The sequence below is a fragment of the Stenella coeruleoalba genome (assembly GCF_951394435.1).
Source record: "Stenella coeruleoalba genome assembly, chromosome: 16".
In the NCBI taxonomy this organism is placed as follows: Eukaryota; Metazoa; Chordata; class Mammalia; order Artiodactyla; family Delphinidae; genus Stenella; species Stenella coeruleoalba.
This window is the reverse complement of record NC_137162.1, coordinates 7,364,949-7,383,623: the sequence shown is the minus strand read 5'-3', so window position 1 is coordinate 7,383,623 and position 18,675 is coordinate 7,364,949. Positions and strand designations below refer to the sequence as shown.

Genomic DNA, 18,675 nt, shown 5'->3' with positions numbered 1-18,675 from the left:
ATGATTCGTTGTCTATTCAGGTATTCCACAGATGCAGGGTATATCAAGTTGATTGTGGAGCTTTAATCCGCTGCTTCTGAGGCTGCTGGGAGAGATTTCCCTTTCTCTTCTTTGTTCTGACAGTTCCCAGGGGCTCAGCTTTGGATTTGGCCCCGCCTGTGCGTGTAGGTCGCCGGAGGGCGTCTGTTCTTTGCTCAGACAGGACGAGGTTAAAGGAGCCGCTGATTCGGAGGCTCTGGCTCACCCAGGCCGGGGGGTAGGGAGGGTCACGGAGTGCGGGGCGGGCCTGCAGCGGCAGAGGCCGGCGTGACGCTGCAGCCTGAGGCGCGCCGTGCGCTCTCCCGGGGAGCCGTCCCTGGATCCCGGGACCCTGGCAGTGGCGGGCTGCACAGGCTCCCCGGAAGGGCGTGTGGCTAGTGACCTGTGTTCGCACACAGGCCTCCTGGCGGCGGCAGCAGCGGCCTTAGCGTCCCATGTCCGTCTCTGGGCTCCGCACACTTAGCCGCGGCTCGCGCCCGTCCCTGGAGCTCTCTCAAGCAGCGTTCTTAATCCCCTCTCCTCGTGCACCAGGAAACAAAGAGGGACGTAAAAGTCTCTTGCCTCTTCGGCAGGTCCAGACCCCTCCCCGGACTCTCTCCCGGCCAGCCGCGGCGCACCAACGCCCTGCAGGCTGTGTTCACGCCGCCAACCTCAGTCCTCTCCCGGCGCTCCGACAAAAGCCGGAGCCTCAGCTCCCAGTCCCGCCCGCCCCGGCGGGCGAGCAGACAAGCCTCTCGGCTGGTGAGTGCCGGTCGGCCCGATCCTCTGCGCTGGAATCTGTCCGCTTTGCCCTCCGCACCCCTGTTGCTGTGCTCTCCTCCGCGGCTCCCAAGCTCCCCCACTCCGCCTCCCGAAGTCTCCACCCGCGAAGGGGCTTCCTAGTGTGTGGACACTTTTCCTCCTTCACAGCTCCCTCCCGCTGGTGCAGGACCCGTCCCTATCCTTTTGTCTCTGTTTAGTTTTTTCTTTTGCCCTAACCAGGTACGTGGGGGGTTCCTTGCCTTTTGGGAGGTCTGAGGTCTTCTGCCAGCGTTCAGTAGGTGTTCTGTAGGAGTTGTTCCACGCGTAGATGTATTTCTGGTGTATCTGTGGAGAGGAAGGTGATCTCCGCGTCTTACTCTTCTGCCATCTTCCCGTAAGTCTCCTTCCTTTTTTTAAGTGTGAATAATGTTCCATTTTACTTATATGCCACATTTTGTTTATCCATTCATCTGTTGATGGACATAGCAGTATTTCTTGTTTTATCAAATTTGGCATTATATACTGACTTCCTATAACAGTATATAAGGATTTAATTCATTTTTAAATAATAAAAGCAGAGCATACTCATTGCAGAGTATGTCAGAGGTGAGAAGAGCTATGAAAAAATATAGTTTATAATCTCACTATCTAGAGGAAATCTCATATTTGTATTTTCAGTTTTTTAATATTTATTTTTATGTAACGGAAATAATGTACATTCTTTTTGTTGTTGAATTTTACATTTTGAAGTAATTAAAATATTTTCATCTTTAAAAAATGAATGTGTAATATGACTTCGAGTTGCTGTACTTTAAGTTAATATAGCCCTTATTATTGGCCTTTGGGTTATTTGAAAATTTTTTATTCTGATAGTGTTTTGATGAACAAAATCGTCAGCATTTCTAATGATTTTCTTAGGTTCCCGGAAATGGGGTAACAGGATCAAATGATGGAAACGTGTCAGAGGTATTTTGTGCATGTTGGTAAATGGCTGCCTGGAAGGACTGTACTGATTATATTCTCATCATCAATGTAAGAGAGTACCTGTATAGCTGTATCTTTGCTGATGTTTGTTATTAATGGAGGCAAGCTATCTCATTTAATTAGTCATTTGTATTTTTTTCTGTGAATTGTTGATTTATGTCTTTTGTCCATTTTCCTTTGTGATTTTATCAAGTTGTATCAAGTCTATATGAATATAAATAATGTATATATTAAAGATATATACCAGACATATTTGCACATTTTCTTTACCTTTTTTTTGTGGGGAGAGTTATAACATTTTATCTTTGTTTTTCACAGTTTTTTCGATTGAACTAAGGATTAAAATATTTTTTACAGATAATTTCCATTAATATGATTTATTAAATTCTTTCCCCATTGATTTGGGTGGTTCTGTCATATATAAAATGATTCTGCTTCATTTGTTTTGAGGCTCTTTAGTTTGATTTTTTTTTTTACATCAGTATCACATTTTTGCTTAAACAATTATGGCTTTATTAGATATCTTAAAATCTCAAAAGACAAATGTCCAACCTGCTCCACCCTCCACTTGCTTTTCAGAATTGTCTTCATTTTCACCTTTTATTTGTTTGTTCGTCCATTCATTTATGCATTCAGACAATCATTGAGTGTGCTTCCAAGCACCGGGAAAGAAGTCAGGGCTCTCAGTGAGCTTGTGGTCCAGTGAAGAAATAATTTAACAGGTCAATAATAGTGTGATAAGTTCAGGAGAGGAAGTATAGGGTGTTAGAGGAGGAGTATGTACCCTAATCTCATTTGGACATTTGGAGAGGGCTTTCAGGAAGAAGTGACATCTAAGCCAAAACCTTAGAAGAGGGAAAAGAGTGCTTCTGTCAGAGGGAATTGCATTTGTTAAGACTCCAGAGGCAAGAGAGCATGGCCCATCCATTCAACTGAAAGAAGTCTATAGGGCTGGAGTATAGAATGGGAGCTGTGAGAAATAGCTGCAGGATAATGCTGGACCTTTCAAGGCCTGTTCATCTGGTTGAAGATTTTCGCTCTTAATGTAAGGGCAGTGGTAAACATTTGGAAGGACACTGCCTTAATCTGATTTGTGGTTTGGGGAGCTCACTCTGGTCATAGCCTAGAGACTAGATTGGGAGGGGGCAGCAGTGGAGGCAAGCAGACCTTTTAAGGAGGAAATTATAGCAATCCAGGTGAGAAAGAGTACGGCCTTACCTAAGGTGGAGGCAGTGGAAAATGGGGTAAGGGGGATGTATTTGAGAGAGACTTTAAAAAGGTAGGTTGGATAAAACTTGGAAGAATTGATATTGGGGCTGAGGGGAGAGTTAAGAAAGATACCCAGGTTTTTTGTTTGGACACTTGGGTTGGATAGCAGTATCATTTTTTCCTAAATGTAGAAAACATGAAAATCAGTTTTAGACATGCCATAGTGAGGATTCTGATGGGTTGTTGGTATGGGCCTGAAACTCTTTGGGGAAGCATCTACCATTCGGTGGTAGATCCATAGTTCTATGTGGATAGTTGTGGGGCCATGAGCATTAGCGGAAGCTGTGGAACCTTCTCTTGCAGTAGCGAATTATAGGGACTTTCTTGATTTGTGCTTCTACTTGGGGACCACATCAAGATGCACTAACTTTTAAATATCTCTTCCAATTTGATGATTCTCTGTCTTAATTCTATCAGTATTTTTGGCTAGAAGAAGAGTTATATGGACATAATCTGAATAGTATAAAGTTATGTTGTGAGAGATTTTCTTCTTTATCTGTTTGTCCCTTTTAAAATGCTTATTTATCCTCTAATTTTCTCACTGGTAAAAGAGAGTGGCTAGACTATTCAGTTCCTCTTAGAAGGCCAATCTAAAATAGCATAATTCTAAAAGTTTAATATTTGGTTTCAGATTTGGCCAGGATAACTTGACAGATGAAATTTTTACCTGAAGTCAAAAACTTTTGGACTTGGTTTCAGTGCAGAATGTGGTTTTGACATATACTATTTTATTTGACCAGAACCTCAGATTTTAAGAACTTTAATATCCCTTCAGTTGACTTTTTGGCAATATTTTAAGTAACCTTTCTGATTGTAACTCACATTCATCTTTAACCCATTAACACTGGTCCTCATCTCTGATCACCTTCCCAAAGATAACTTTGTGACATGTTCCTTTATATCCTTCCATTGTGCTTTTAGCAGTAATTCTTCCTGCATGGCAAGATCTTCTTTCTTATGAAGGTACTCTATCAATTCAGGTATTTTTTTTCATGACTTTGGGGATTTATATTTTCACAGCAGTTTGGTTGTTAACAATCTGATCAAAGATTTAAGGAGGTAAGAGCACCAAAGTATAAGCTACATTTGGCATAGTTTGTCATGGTTAATAATAGAACATTTAAAGGCCTTATTTAGAGATTATTTTGACTTCCCTATAATTTGAGTTTTTAATTTTTCTGAAGAGGATATTTTCAGGAGTTCCCTGGTGGCCTAGTGGTTAGGATTCTGGGCTTTCACTGCTTTCAATCCCTGGTTGGGGAACTGAGATCCTGCAAGCCGCACGGTGTGGCAATCAATCAGTCAATCAATAAATGTTTTCATAATGGAGTAAGTTTATTGAATGAATTGAATAGAAACCCATCGTGATAAAGTATAGATTAGATTAAGAATTTATTTCCAATTTGTGGTTTTCATCTCTTGGTTTTTTTGAAAAGATTATTGTTCAGTAGCACTATTCTAGGAATAGAAATGGTAGATTTTAACTTGTAGCCTTTGGTTATTATGTAAAAAATGCATCTGGGAGGTGATTTGTTTGGTCTGCTCAAACTATTTTTGGGATTGCCATAGCTTGTGTCTACTTAAGATACATTTAAAAATATTGAGGTCATTTTATTTAAAAAGAAGGTCATGTTTGAGTATTGAAAGAGATTGCTGTGTCTGTCTAAGCCAAGTTTGTCTTTGAACTATAGCCAAATGGTTAGGAGTATGAAGAAAAAGTATAACTGGGTGGTATAGTTTCCTTTTTAATATGCAAAGACAGTTAAGTGAATTAAACTCTGAATAGAGGAAAACTACCCAGACCTCGTAGCCACCACATCTGCATCTTTCTACTGACCATGGTAAAGGACATTCTGAACATTACCACTTAAAACTAACTTTTCTCTTTAAGGGCTCCTGAAATTGTGCCAGCTGACTCCAAGTCCACCCTGACCCCACAGCATAAACCATGCTGTGATGTCACAGCTACCATAGAACTCCAGGGTAGTGTTGAGCTGGCCCATGTGGGCTCAGGTAAGTCCTGGCTTTTTTTTTTACCATTTGGCATTCTTTTCAAAGTTAGTTACCATTATGGTTTTATGTCAAAAGAAACAAGGCAAAACTTTGAAAACGGTGCCATATATGGGGGAAAAAATAAGTCTGTTTTCTAAACATCTATGAGCCAGCTCCATATTCTAACCAACGGAGTTCCATAGTAGCTGTGAAGTGTCCCCAGTGAGTTGTGACCCGTGACTTCAAAATATGTTAAATTCGGGCTTCCCTGGTGGCGCAGTGGTTGAGAGTCCACCTGCCGATGCAGGGGACACGGGTTCGTGCCCTGGTCCGGGAGGATCCCACATGCCGCAGAGCGGCTAGGCCCATAAGCCATGGCCGCTGAGCCAGCATGTCCGGAGCCTGTGCTCCGCAACGAGAGAGGCCACGACAGTGAGAGGCCCACATAACGCAAAAAAAAAAAAAAAAAAAAAAAAAAATATGTTAAATTCTACTCCTGGCCCAGCTTATAGAACAAGATGAGCTTTTTTTTTTTTTTTAATAATTTCACTTACTCTCAGGTCTTTATGCCTTTAAAGTATATTAACTTTCCTTTATCTGTAATTATGCACCACCACTTAGCTAGTTGTGTAGTTCACTCAATTTTGAATGTATATTGATACAGCAGATTAGTTTTATAAAGTTAATCTTCTTAGAGTGCCTTCAGCTGTCTTGTTTTTTTTTTTTTTAAACAGTGGGCACTTGGTTTATTTATCTTCCTGAGACTCTATTTTGAATTTCAAATAACATCCTACAGCTTGGCTTGGGTTGTTATTCTTTTTAAATTTATTTATTTATTTGTTTATGGCTGTGTTGGGTCTTCGTTTCTGTGCGAGGGCTTTCTCTAGTTGTGGCAAGCGGGGCCACTCTTCGTCGCGGTGCGCGGGCCTCTCACTATCGCGGCCTCTCTTGTTGCGGAGCACAGGTTCCAGACGCGCAGGCTCAGTAGTTGTGGCTCACGGGCCTAGTTGCTCCGCGGCATGTGGGATCTTCCCAGACCAGGGCTCGAACCCGTGTCCCCTGCATTAGCAGGCAGATTCTCAACCACTGCACCACCAGGGAAGCCCTCAGCTGTCTTTTTAATTTGCCTTCATAACATGGAAGAGGAAGGGACAGAACATGTAATATTTAACATTTGTTAAATTTTCAAAACAACATATTAAGATGCTTTAGTTACTCTTGGAGATAGTGTGATATGTCAGTAACCTAGAAAGCATGTGTACGTCACCTCTTTCTCTTCTGCTGGAACTTTCCCGCTTTTTCCTGATCTTTGTTACTTTAAGTGAGGTTTTACCACTTAGATTTATTTACTGTATTTTCCTACCTACCAACTCTTTTACTTTTTTTCTGCTTTCCGTTTTATTCCGTAATCTTAAAAGGTGGTAAAAACGTAATGTTATGTGAAGAACTCAAAGACATTTTGTAAGTTGTTTTGCATATAATCTGATGCTTCCCCCCCCCAAGTAGAAAACATGTGGTAGCTAAAACTTAAATTATCTCAGTATAGGCCACATTCTTTAGACACCATGTTTACAGTGAAAACCCATCTGTGAAGAAACTTTCATCACTGGCTCCTCTTGAGCAGTGTGTAATAGAGATACAACAAAAATTAGGACAGTTCATTGACATTCTCATGAAATTTGATTTGTAATAGATTTACTCATCTTTGTAGCCAAAAACTCACCAGTAACTGAAACTGTGAGCTCTAAATTATGGTTAATGAAAAGAATGGAATTACATATTCCCAAACATTAGACAATAAAATAGTTTTCTTTTAAATATTATTTTGTCCCTATACTTTAATTTGTGTTTTTCACGTTCTGGAAAGTTTGGAGGTTTTTTATGCTGTGATGAATAGAGAACAGAATCTCTATTCTGTTCACCCTCATTTTCTGCTCTCCTGTGTATATTCCATGCTAGTCGGGGCAGGATTCCCTATTTGCAGTTTAGTGCAGAGCTTGTGGTCAGGGGAGATAATTGTTTTTTATGTCTTGGATTAGGCCAAATAGAAGTCCAGTTTGTGTGTGTATATGTCAGCTTTATTGAGATACAATTCACGTACCGTGCAGTTCATCATTTGAAGTTCTGTTTTTATTAAAAACGTTTAGTTTGAAGGCAGACTGTAAATCATAATTCCAAAGCACAGTTGCTGACTTCGTTGTGCTGTTTGGTCTGTAATCCTCCCCACCTTCGGCTAGCTAATTAGTTTCTAATTACAGAAATCCTTCAGAAACATTAGAGAGGAAATGAATTCTTAAGCAAGTATTTCTAAGATGAGATTCTTTCAGACATCAGCTATTTGATGAGTTAGCTAAAAATAGTGACGACAGTGATTTAAAAGATCTCCCCTTCCTCCAACCAAAAGAACAAAGTTAGTTGACGTTTACCTTTAGACTACTTCATCTTTGTCTTTGGGAAACAAAAAAATATGTGTGTATTTACACACACACACACACGCATATACATGTACTGTGCAGGTCTTCCTCTTTATCTTTTCAGGTAAATCAGACCTTTTGGTCCTTGTGTTGCTTTTGGAAGTGCCTAGAACATTTCTTACATCATACAAAGAAATTTTATAAATATATATTTTTAGGTTGAAGCTAAGAACTGTAAAAGATGTGGTGATACTGCACACACCTAGAAAGTTATTAATAGCTTTGATAGAACTGAAGTGAACAATAGTTGCCTTCATAAGGAAATATATACACACAAAAGGAAATGGAGTAGGGCATGTTCAGTTTGAAAAAAATATACAGCATTAAATTATTCAAAAAGTTATGAGCTCTACTAGATTATTCTCATCTGTTCATTAAAACAAGTTAAGCAGATTTTAGATTTGTGTGTCTGTTCTTCAGGTTTGCCCTTTTGAGAAGGTTCACCTACCCTTATCTCATGCCAACTATATTACATTTTAGCCTTGATGATTTCCCCAGGGCACTAAGCCTTGTAAGGGTGTGTTGAAGTCCTTTATGTATTGCAGTGGGGGCTATAGCTGTCCTTAGGTGTTTATATTGAGGAATGTATTAACCTACGTTGCTGTGAAAATAAAAATTTCTGTAAGGTATTCTCATTTGAAATCATGGATTGTTAACCTGAAAAATATATGTTTCAGGGGGAGGGGGTCATTTTTCTGGTGAGAGGATCTAGTTTTGCAGAAGGGATCTTTGATCCCAGAGTTGGAAAACTTGGACACTGGCTTTTTATGGCTCACAAATGTGATGAAGGACTGTTTTGAGTATAGGAATCATGTTTTTACTGTGTTTATGTTTCTCACAGTGCCCAGCATATTGCTTTATGTGTCATGGGCATTCGGTGAATGTGGAAATTATCATTTTAAAGCTTTGTTATTTTTAATAACAGGGGAACTTGTTGCATTGTATCAATCTGTAATAATCTAAGGAATAGGTCTTATTTATCTAATTCCTGATTCAAGATAGCAGTTTAAAATGCTTTTTTTTAAAGTACCCTAAGAATATTTCTAGCTAGTAGTAGCATTTTATGTAACAAATTTTTCTTGATGTAATTTAGGAAACAAACTTATTTAGTCCTACAGTCGTGTGTGTGTGTGTGTGTGTGTGTGTGTGTTTAATACTATTTGTGGTAAATTTGAAGCTAACCTACACCTTCATTTTTTGCCAAGGCTATTTATTATCCATAGATGTACTGTACTGCTTAATAAATAGGATTTTTGTCATTACCTAACATTAATTTGTGTTAAGAATAATAGCATGGTTCAGTGGGAATGGAAAGGTCTTTATAGATTTGGAAAAATTGATACTTGTTTTGTATCTCTACTCCCCAACTGGTTTATAGTGTCTTATTTTAGCCTGTTTCTGTTCAGAATCATCTAGCTCAAGTTTTACTGTATTAATAATTCTTAATGGGTGTAAGGAAGACTTGGCTAAGAGAAATTCTGAAATCAAAATATTGCTAACTTTTACTTACATTAAAAATAGTTTTGACTGCTCTGAGTCGTCTCCGGCTAACAAAACAGTAGTGTGGAAGGCTCAGCATTTGTTTTGATCCAGTTTTAAAAGTGCAGCGTAGGGAATTCCCTGGCAGTCCAGTGGTTAGGACTTGGTGCTTTCACTGCTGTGGGCCCGGGTTTGATCCCTGGTCCGGGAACTAAGATTCCCGCAAAGCTGCCCAGTGCGCCAAAAAAAAGAAAGACAGAATAAAGGGCAAAAGCAGCCCAACACCAACGGGAAGCACATCCCTGTCTCCTTGGTTTCTGCAGAGCCAGGACCAGAACAGGAACTTAGTGTCTTTTGTGAAGTCTAGTTACTCACACTAGATTGTTGATCTTTGATCCAATTAATATATTCTAATAATTTCTCTAAACATTACCAGAGCATGGAACCAGCACTAATGTGATGGTAAGTGTCTAACTAGGCAGTTCTAATTCTGGAAGGAAATGGAAAGGAATACACTATAATTTTCCTTATATTCTTTTTTTTTTTTTTTTTTTTTTTTTGCGGTACACGTGCCTCTCACTGTTGTGGTCTCTCCCCTTGCGGAGCGCAGGCTCAGCGGCCATGGCTCACGGGCCCAGCCGCTCCCCGGCATGTGGGATCCTCCCGGACCGGGGCACGAACCCGTGTCCCCTGCATCGGCAGGCGGACTCTCAACCACTGCGCCACCAGGGAAGCCCAATTTTCCTTATATTCTATAGGACATTTAAATGATGCCCCGGGATCCAGGAAGCACAGAGAATCAGAGTTTAGAGTGAATGCTACAGGTTTATGCTTTTTGAAGAAAAATAAAATTGAACTTTTTTCTGTCTTGATGCTTGTTTTAGGGGTTGTAGAAGGTGATTTAGCTGCTATAGAAGCATACAAATCATCAGGAGGGGACATTGCCCGTCAGCTCACTGCAGATGAAGTGCGCTTGCTGAACCGTCCTTCGGCTTTCGATGTTGGCTATACTCTGGTACATCTGGCTATACGTTTTCAGAGGCAGGATATGCTAGCAATATTGCTTACAGAGGTGAGTGTGACATTTTGATTAAACATTCTTTTATATGAAGGAAATGTGTTCTTTAGTTTTCATTTTTGATGTTATAATGTTTCTCAGTTCTTAAATGTTTTAGATTCAATCTTCTGTCTTCTTTTAAAAATGACATTAAACTTAGACTTCAACAGAAGTAAATAATTTTTAAGGATATGTGTTTTTAAAACAGGACATTTTGCTACAATATTTGAGTCATGTGTTTGATTTTAAAAAAACTGGGATGTATCTGTCATTCATTCAACTAACATTTATTGAGTACCTACTACGTGCCAGGCACTGTGCATAAAAGGGCTATAATTGTGAAGACATTGGCTCTTCCTTCAATGAATCTCCAGGTACAGTTACTCTATAGAGAGTCCAGGGTTTTTTTTTTTTTCAAAAAAACTTTTTCTTTCTTTCTCTCTTTCTCTCCCTTTTTCTTTCTCCCCCTCTCCCCGTCTCCCCATCTCTCCCTCTCTCCCTCTCCCCCTCTCCCTCTCTCCCTCGGGTCTTCGTTGCTGTGAGCGGGCTTTCTCTAGTTGTGGTGAGCGGGGACTACTCTTCGTTGTGGTGTGCGGGCTTCTCGTTGCGGTGGCTTCTCTTGTTGCGGAGCACGGACTCTAGGCATGCGGGCTTCAGTAGTTGTGGCACACAGGCTCAGTAGCTGTGGCTCACGGGCTCTAGAGCGTAGGCTCAGTAGTTGTGGCGCCTGGGCTTAGTTGCTCTGCGGCATGTAGGATCTTCCCGGACCAGGGCTTGAACCCGTGTTCCCTGGATTGGAAGGCAGATTCTTAACCACTGCACCACCAGGGAAATCCCCAGAATGCAGTTTCAGAGATGTAAATGCCAGGTGCTGTGGAGAGTGCTTGAGAAAGTGTTTTGAGGTATCTTACCTTCTTACCTGTAGCAGGTAACATTTTAGCTGAGAGTAAAATGAAGGAAGGAGTAGGAGGAATTAGCCTCAAACAGTAGGTGGAGAGAAGGGAGTTGAGGAAACATTTTATTCAGAGGCAAGGGTGGTGGTATTTGTGGCGAATTTGGAACTTGCAGGTAGCTCAGCAGGGTTGTGATGGCGAAGGGGAAGTGAGAGAGGCAAGTAGGGGACGCAGTGTGAAGGATCTTCTAGGCCAAAGAATTTGAAAATTATTCTGAGGGCAGAATAAGGCTTTAAAAAGGGTTAGGTAGAGTGGCAGGGGAGTGACAAGATCAGACTGTGTTTTGGCTGCTCACTTTATTTTTTTTTATTTTTTATTTTATTTTTTGCGGTATGCGGGCCTCTCACTGTTGTGGCCTCTCCCGTTGCGGAGCACAGGCTCCGGACGCGCAGGCTCAGTGGCCATGGCTCATGGACCCAGCTGCTCCGCAGCATGTGGGATCTTCCCAGACCGGGGCACGAACCCGTGTCCCCTCCATCGGCAGGCGGACTCTCAACCACTGCGCCACCAGTGACGCCCGGCTGCTCACTTTAGAGAGGGGCAAGCCTGGTTAGCAGGACATTGCAGTGATGCTGGCAGGAACTCTGCTGGGACAGTAGTGGCAACAGCAAAGGAAAGAAATGGGCTGGTTTGAGAGAGATGCTGGTGATGTAGGCAGAACTAAGTGGATAGATTAGCCATGGGGAGTAATGGGGAGTTAGGGGTCAGAGTTGATTCTGGGGTTTCTGGATTAGATAACTAGGTACATGTTACAAATGACAGAGGTTGCAAATGAATTAGGATGTGACTGTATTATCCAGGTAATTTTTAAAAAATATATTTATTTATTCATTTATTTATTTATGCGGCTCCACATCTTATTTGCGGCATGCGGGATCTTTAGTTGAGGCATGCGGGATCTTAGTTGCAGCATGTGGACTTTTTAGTTGTGGCATGCAGACTCTTAGTTGTGGCACGTGGACTATTAGTTGCAGCATGCATGTGGGATATAGTTTCCTGACCAGGGATCAAACCCAGGCCCCCTGCCTTGGGAGTGTGGAATCTCACCCATTGGACCACCAGGGAAGTCTCCAGGTAATTTTTTTTTTAATGATAAGAGAAATAGGGTAGACGTGCAGAGAGTTAGATCAGTTGTGGATTCAAATCCAATTTGGTCAGTATACTCCTGTGTATGCTTACTTGCACATTTAAGTTAGCCAATATCTGGGAACATTTATGTACAAAGCATGGGGTGAGGGGATTAATAATTATGAACGTTAGATGAAAGCATGATTGAGATGGCTAGCCATGAGTTTAGTTTGGTAAGAGTCCAGTGTAACCAGGGGCACCTGATAGAGCAAAGGAGGGCTTGAGAGACAGCCATGCTGAAAACAAAGGGCAGGCTTATTGAGGATAAGGGAGAAGGGGACTGTTTGAAAAGCAGCTGTGTGATTAGAGAGACCAGAGTTCTGGAACATGGGATGGAACAGTAAGAAGTAGTTCCTGTAGTATCTGAGGTCTGGCTACATTTGTGTTGTGATGCCCAGTTGTGTACTGGAAGGGCTGGCATGTGGAGTTATAGTTGCTGGTGGTGGCTGGAGACAGGAGAGAGAAGGCAGCTGTGAACCAAGGCTCAAGTCTTTAGGGGATACATAGGTTTCTCTCAGGCTGGTAGAGGACTATGAGAAGGTTCTGCAGGGACTGGTGTAAGTCGCCGGCCTCCTAAGAGCATTCTGGGGACTAACAGCAGGAAGACGGTAGAACCCCAGTGTGTTTATTATTTACTGCTGTGTAACAAATCCCTGCAAAACTTAGCAGCTTAAGACAGCAAACACTTGTTATCACAGTTTCTGAGAGTAAGGAGTCCAGGAGCAGCTTAGCTGAATGATTTTGGCTCAGGGTCTCATGAGGTTACAAACTGCCAGGGGCTCGACGGGGACTAGAGGATCTGGTTCCAAGTACACTCACCTGGTTGTTGGCAGGAGGCTTCAAATTCTTGTTACGTGGGCCCCTCAGTAGGGCTGCTTGTGATGTGGTAGCTGGTTTCACCTAGAGCAAGTGATCCAAGAGAGGGAGAGAGCATGAGAGAATGATTCAAGTAGAAACTGTAGTGTCTTTTCTATATAACCTAATGTAGGAAGCGATATACTATAATTTTTGCTATATTCTGTGGTACACAGAGACCACCCTGGTACAAGATGGGGGAGGTGGAAAGGAGGCTTGTTCTAGGGGAAGAACAAAGTCAGTGATGGAATTTAGTCTCAATGGAGTAGGCACTCTACAGGACAGAACTGAAGGGGCCAGTAGGGAGACTGGAAGGGGGAGAGTATGAGTCTGGACTAAGGGATGTGTCTGCAGACAGGGCACAGAGCCAAGTACTTTTGGGATGGGAACAGGAGAACATTACATTTTGGGAATATGTGTCTGGGCCGGGGGTTTAATTGGATTTTAGATAATGGATACTGTTTGTAGTCTGGTGGAACCTGTGGACTTCTTCTCAAAATACTGTTTTTAAATGTATAAAATAAAAAATAGGGTTACAAAGGAAATCAGTTATATTGAAATAGTTATCAGAATATTAAATATACGTGATGTAAAGAAAATGAATTTTAAGGCTTCCCTGGTGGCGCAGTGGTTGAGAGTGTGTCTGCCGATGCAGGGAACACGGGTTCGTGCCCCGGTCCAGGAAGATCCCACATGCCGCGGAGCGGCTAGGCCTGTGAGCCATGGCCGCTGAGCCTGTGCGTCCGGAGCAATGGGAGAGGCCACAACAGTGAGAGGCCCGCATACAGCAAAAAAAGAAAAGAAAACGCATTTTAAATGTAGGCAAGAGGTTAGTGAAAATGAAGGATTTAAATTTGATTGAAATTCCTATTCTAATTCATGGTCCCTTCCCAAGTTCATGGACCCTAGGTTAACCAGTAGCTTAAGGAGATGGTTGAGACTCAGGTTAAAGAGGCTAGAACAGCGGTCCCCAACCTTTTTGGCACCAGGAACCGGTTTCGTTGAAGACAGTTTTTCCACAGACGGTGGGGAGGGGAGGCGGGAGTGGGGGATGGTTCAGGCGGTAATGAGAGCGATAGGGGAGACAGGTGAAGCATGGCTCGCTCGCTGCTCACCTCCTGCTGTGCGGCCCGGTTCCTAACAGGCCGCAGACCGGTACCAGTCCATGGCCCGGGGGTTGGGGACCCCTGGGCTAGAAGATGGGAGGCAGGCCTCAGGGACATATGCTTAAGGATGGTGGCGGGAAAAGGAAGCTTAGAGGCCAATCACCAGCTGTAAGGTTTCTCTTGGGGTGTTGGCAATATTCAGGTTTCAGTCCAAGTAGTTTTTGAAAAAAATCTTCCCAGGATTTTGGAAAGGGGCGGGGGGTTAGCACATTGAGATAAGCTATTTTTGAATTTACTTTTGAGATGCATTTTAATGCTTTGACTTGAGAAATAGTCCGTTATATTCTGAAAATATTTAATATTTGGTTTTCCACAGTTTTAGTGTTGCTTAGATTGGGCTTATGGAGATAAGATGTGGTGACAATTTCATTGTTACTGGTAATCCTGGCTAGTAAAGTTTAGGAGAATTGAATTTTTGTGTAGTTTTCAGAATAGGATGTCTAATGGTTGCGTTGGGTATGCAGGGTTTTTGAAATACTGTTTACTTACCTTAATAGTAATTACAATTAAGCTGTCCACGTGTGTTATGTAGATGACATTATCAGTAAAACTTATTCTTTGTGTGGCTTGTTGGAAGATCTGCTGCTCCAAGCCCCACTTGTGACTGGAAGTCTGCATTCAGGAAGGTCGTCCAGGTTAGTGGCTGCGTCTGTAGTGACAGCAGAGGACAGAGCTAACTGGCTCGCTCAGGGTCACACCAGACTCATTTCCTCTTTAGCAGATACTCACCTTGGATTTCAGAATTCTCTGTATATAGATTTCTTGAGCTCCACAAAAGGAGTACAAGTTAAATGTAAGATAATGTCTTTTCATCGTTTGTTGTTATTCATCATTTAAAAAGGACAGGAAAGTTCTAGCCGCCTCCTTGTTTAGAGGTTCTCTGTGGTAGTGCTCTCTACACCGGTGCTCAGATTTCATTCCCGTCGAATTGTACTACTGCAGAGATTGGTTGTCTGTTTTACACTTGGAGAAGCCAGATGCTTTTTTTTTTAATTTTTTTTTTATTTTTTTTAATTTTTTTTCCAGATGCTTTTTTAAAAGATTAAGAATTATAGGGACTTCCCTGGCGGTCCAGTGGTTAAGATGCCGTGCTTCCACAGCAGGGGTTGCGGGTTTGATCCCTGGTCGGGGAACTAAGATCCCGCATGCTGTGTGGTGCGGCCAAAAAACAGAAAAAAAAAAAAAAATCAGAATTGTAACAAGTGGGGAGGGATTTGAAGTCATTGGGAACTAACCCTTTAAAGGTTGGGAATCCGCCTGCCAGTGCAGGGGACATGGATTTGATCCCTGGTCCAGGGAGATCCCACATGCCGTGGAGCAACTAAGCCCGTGCGCCACAACTGCTGAACCTGTGCTCTAGATCCCGCGCTACTGAAGACCGCGTGCCTAGAGCCCGTGCTCCGCAACAAGAGAAGCCCACCGCAACGAGAAGCCCGTGCACTGCAATGAAGAGTAGCTCCCGTTCACCGCAACTAGAGAAAGCCCGTGCATAGCAATGAAGACCCAACACAGCCAAAAATAACTAAAAATAAATAAATTTATTTAAAAAAACCTGCTTTTCTTTACTCTAAGTCAAAGTACTTGAAATATTCTTAACAGAGCAGAAGAGTGTTTGTACTTTCCTCTTTCTCTGTGAGCTAGAATTCCCTGTTTTTTAATAAGAATGTTTTTATTAGGGGCATGATGGTTATTCTTACTTTGTTTTTTGTCCTCCCTCCCCCTCCTATGATGAACGTTTGCGAACAACTCCATTTTACATAAATTTTTATATGCATCTTTGTGTATTTCCTTGGGATAAACTCCACTAGAAAGTAGAACTGCTGAGTTGAGAGGGTAAAACATTTTTATCACTGTTTTCCAGGGAAGTTGTACTGATATATACTTATACTATTGAGGAAATAACACCCAGTACCTCATATATTTAAAACAAAAACAAAAACACCTTGAGTTACTGGGAATTTTTGGTAATTTCTTTTATACACTATTGTTTTCTGCTTCCACTGATGATAAATGAGATGTAGAGGAAAGTTTCTTTTGTATTTAAGGTGTCTCAACAAGCCGCAAAGTGTATTCCAGCAATGGTGTGTCCTGAACTGACAGAGCAAATCCGGCGTGAGATAGCTGCCTCTCTTCATCAGAGAAAGGGGGATTTTGCTTGCTATTTCCTAACTGACCTTGTAACATTTACGTTGCCAGCAGGTAACTCCAAATCTCTGTGTGAAAATAAATTTAAACTTTATTATAATTTTTTAATGTCTGAATGAAAATGTTTCTGCTAGAAAACAGATAACTTAGCTACTATATTTGGATCTTAAATTACTTGATTACCCTGTTTTACTGGAAGTGACCAGTACAAGGGCCATTTATAAACTAATGCCTTAGAGCTGATAGGAAGACAGCAGCTGATAATAAATGACTTCTTTGTGGGCCTCAGATATTTTAAAAAGTCTGTTTTATCCATTTATTTTTCTCTTTGTTTTTATTTTAGAATATTATCAGTCTGCTTTTTTTCTTTTTCTTTTCATAGATAACTATTGGTTACCTGATATTAGGAGATAAGATCAGAACATGGGTTTTTGATGGGTAGAGTCAAGTTATTTGAGTCAAAGATACCGGCATTCTTTTGAAAGTGTCATTACTTTCTTCACTTACTACGTTAATTTCTACTATATTTGTGAAGCAACTTTTATTTTTCAGTTCCATGACAAGTGGAAATGTCTTCCAGGCTGTTTTTTGTCAGTTGGCATTGAATAAATGCAGTAAACACCAAAAGGTTCTAAATAAAACTTATATTTTGGTTTTGAGTGTTTTGAGCTTTTTTTATATTGAGATATGAACAGAGGTATTTACAAAATGGTAGAAAATAACAACTAAGCTTTTAAAAATCAGATAAATTTCATTTGAAATGCACTCTGTATATTTAAACTTAGTACTTCAAGCGATGATTAGATTTTAAGTTGAAAATAGTTCTAAGGTTAAAACATTTTTGTAAGGGTAATGCTTCTTACTCTAGACTACTCAATTAGTAAACTGAACAGAGAGCATAGAGAATTTGAGAAGGTGAGGAAAACAGAAATCTGCGTGCCAAAGTGAATGGCTCAGTAACTTGTATAAGGAGATTCTGAAGTCCGAAAATCACAGTCCTGAGCAGAGGTTGAGAGTGTGGGGGAAAGAGAACAGACAAAAATTTGTTTGTTTGTTGTTGTTGTTATTTTAACTCGAATATTAGATAGCTCTGTTCTTTTTTCTTTTATTTCAACTTTATTAAATTATCATTGACATAGAAAATTGTAAAATATTTAAAGTGTACTTCGTGGTGATTTGATTTATACATTGTGAAAGTTAACTGTTAATTAACTAGAATCCCCCCATCTAGTTAATTAACACATTCATCACCTCACATTTATTTATCTATCTATTTATTTATATTTTGGGTGAGAACATTAAGTTTTGTTGTCTTAGTGAATTTCAATTGTACAATACAGCGTTACTGACTATTGTTACTATGTTTTGCATTTAATCCTAGCTGTCTTCATTTTATGGTTTATCGTTTGTACTCTTTTAGCAATTTCTCCCTAATCCCTTCCTGCCTTGCCCCTGGCAGCTGCTTTTCTACTCTCTGTTTCTATGAGTTTGACTTTTTTTTTAAGATCCCATATGTAAGTAATACCATACAATATTGGTCTTTCTCTGTTGAGCTTATTTCACTTAGCATAATGTCTCCAAGGTCCTTCTGTATGTTGCAAATGGCATGATTTTCTTCTTTCTCATGGCTTAATAATACTGCTTTGTATAGATATATCACATCTACTTTATTTATTCACCCATTGATAGACACTCAGGTTGTTTTCATATATTGGCTATTGCGAGTAATGCTGCAACCAACATGGGTACAAATACCTTTTCGATACCCTGTTGTCATATCCTTTGGCCGTGTACCCAGAAGTGAGATTGCCGGATCATATGATAGTTTTTGAGGATACTTCATACTGTTTTCCATAGTGACTGCACCAGTTTACATTCCCACCACTGGCGCACAAGGGTTCCCTTTTCTCCACATTCTTGTCAACATTTGTTATCTCTTGTTGTTTTGATAATAGCTGTATATAATTAGTGGTCCAAATGATTTTCTTTTTATTGTTTGTAGATAGATCACAGTTTTGATAATGAAGTACAGAAAGGAAATATTTTATACCTCATACACACACACACACGAGATACATGCATGTTTTTTAAAAGAAGCTATTCGACAGCCTTCGGTGGAAAGGCAGTTATTTTAGAGGAGGTTACTGTTAGATGCTGGCATCGAATTTTTTCAGTTATGAGACATATAAAGATTTTTTAAATCTGGTTTTTCTTTGTAGATATTGAACACTTGCCTCCAACAGTCCAAGAAAAATTATTTGATGAGGTGCTTGATAGAGATGTTCAAAAAGGTAAGCATGGAATTAATGAGTATAATTTATCTTTTATTGATTTCAATAAACTTTTTGCTTTGTCGGGTTTGGAATAGTTTGGTGTATGGTCAACATAGTTTA

General features: G+C 40.7%; 1 protein-coding gene across 6 annotated transcripts in view; it reads left to right on the top strand.

Annotated features, from left to right (window-relative positions):
- The window catches only part of ZRANB1 (zinc finger RANBP2-type containing 1), a 77,228-nt gene that overhangs the window by 40,993 nt on the left and 17,560 nt on the right, over positions 1-18,675 (top strand). For 5 of the 6 annotated variants that reach the window (XM_079899738.1, XM_079899736.1, XM_079899735.1 and 2 more), the window contains 3 exons: positions 9,863-10,050; positions 16,183-16,336; positions 18,502-18,573. In XM_079899738.1, the coding sequence (XP_079755864.1) occupies positions 10,027-10,050; positions 16,183-16,336; positions 18,502-18,573 (250 nt within the window). In that variant the 5' untranslated portion in view covers positions 9,863-10,026. Of the gene's footprint in view, positions 1-2,336; positions 5,047-9,862; positions 10,051-16,182; positions 16,337-18,501; positions 18,574-18,675 lie in introns of those variants that run through there. The other variant, XM_079899737.1, reaches the window with a different exon arrangement.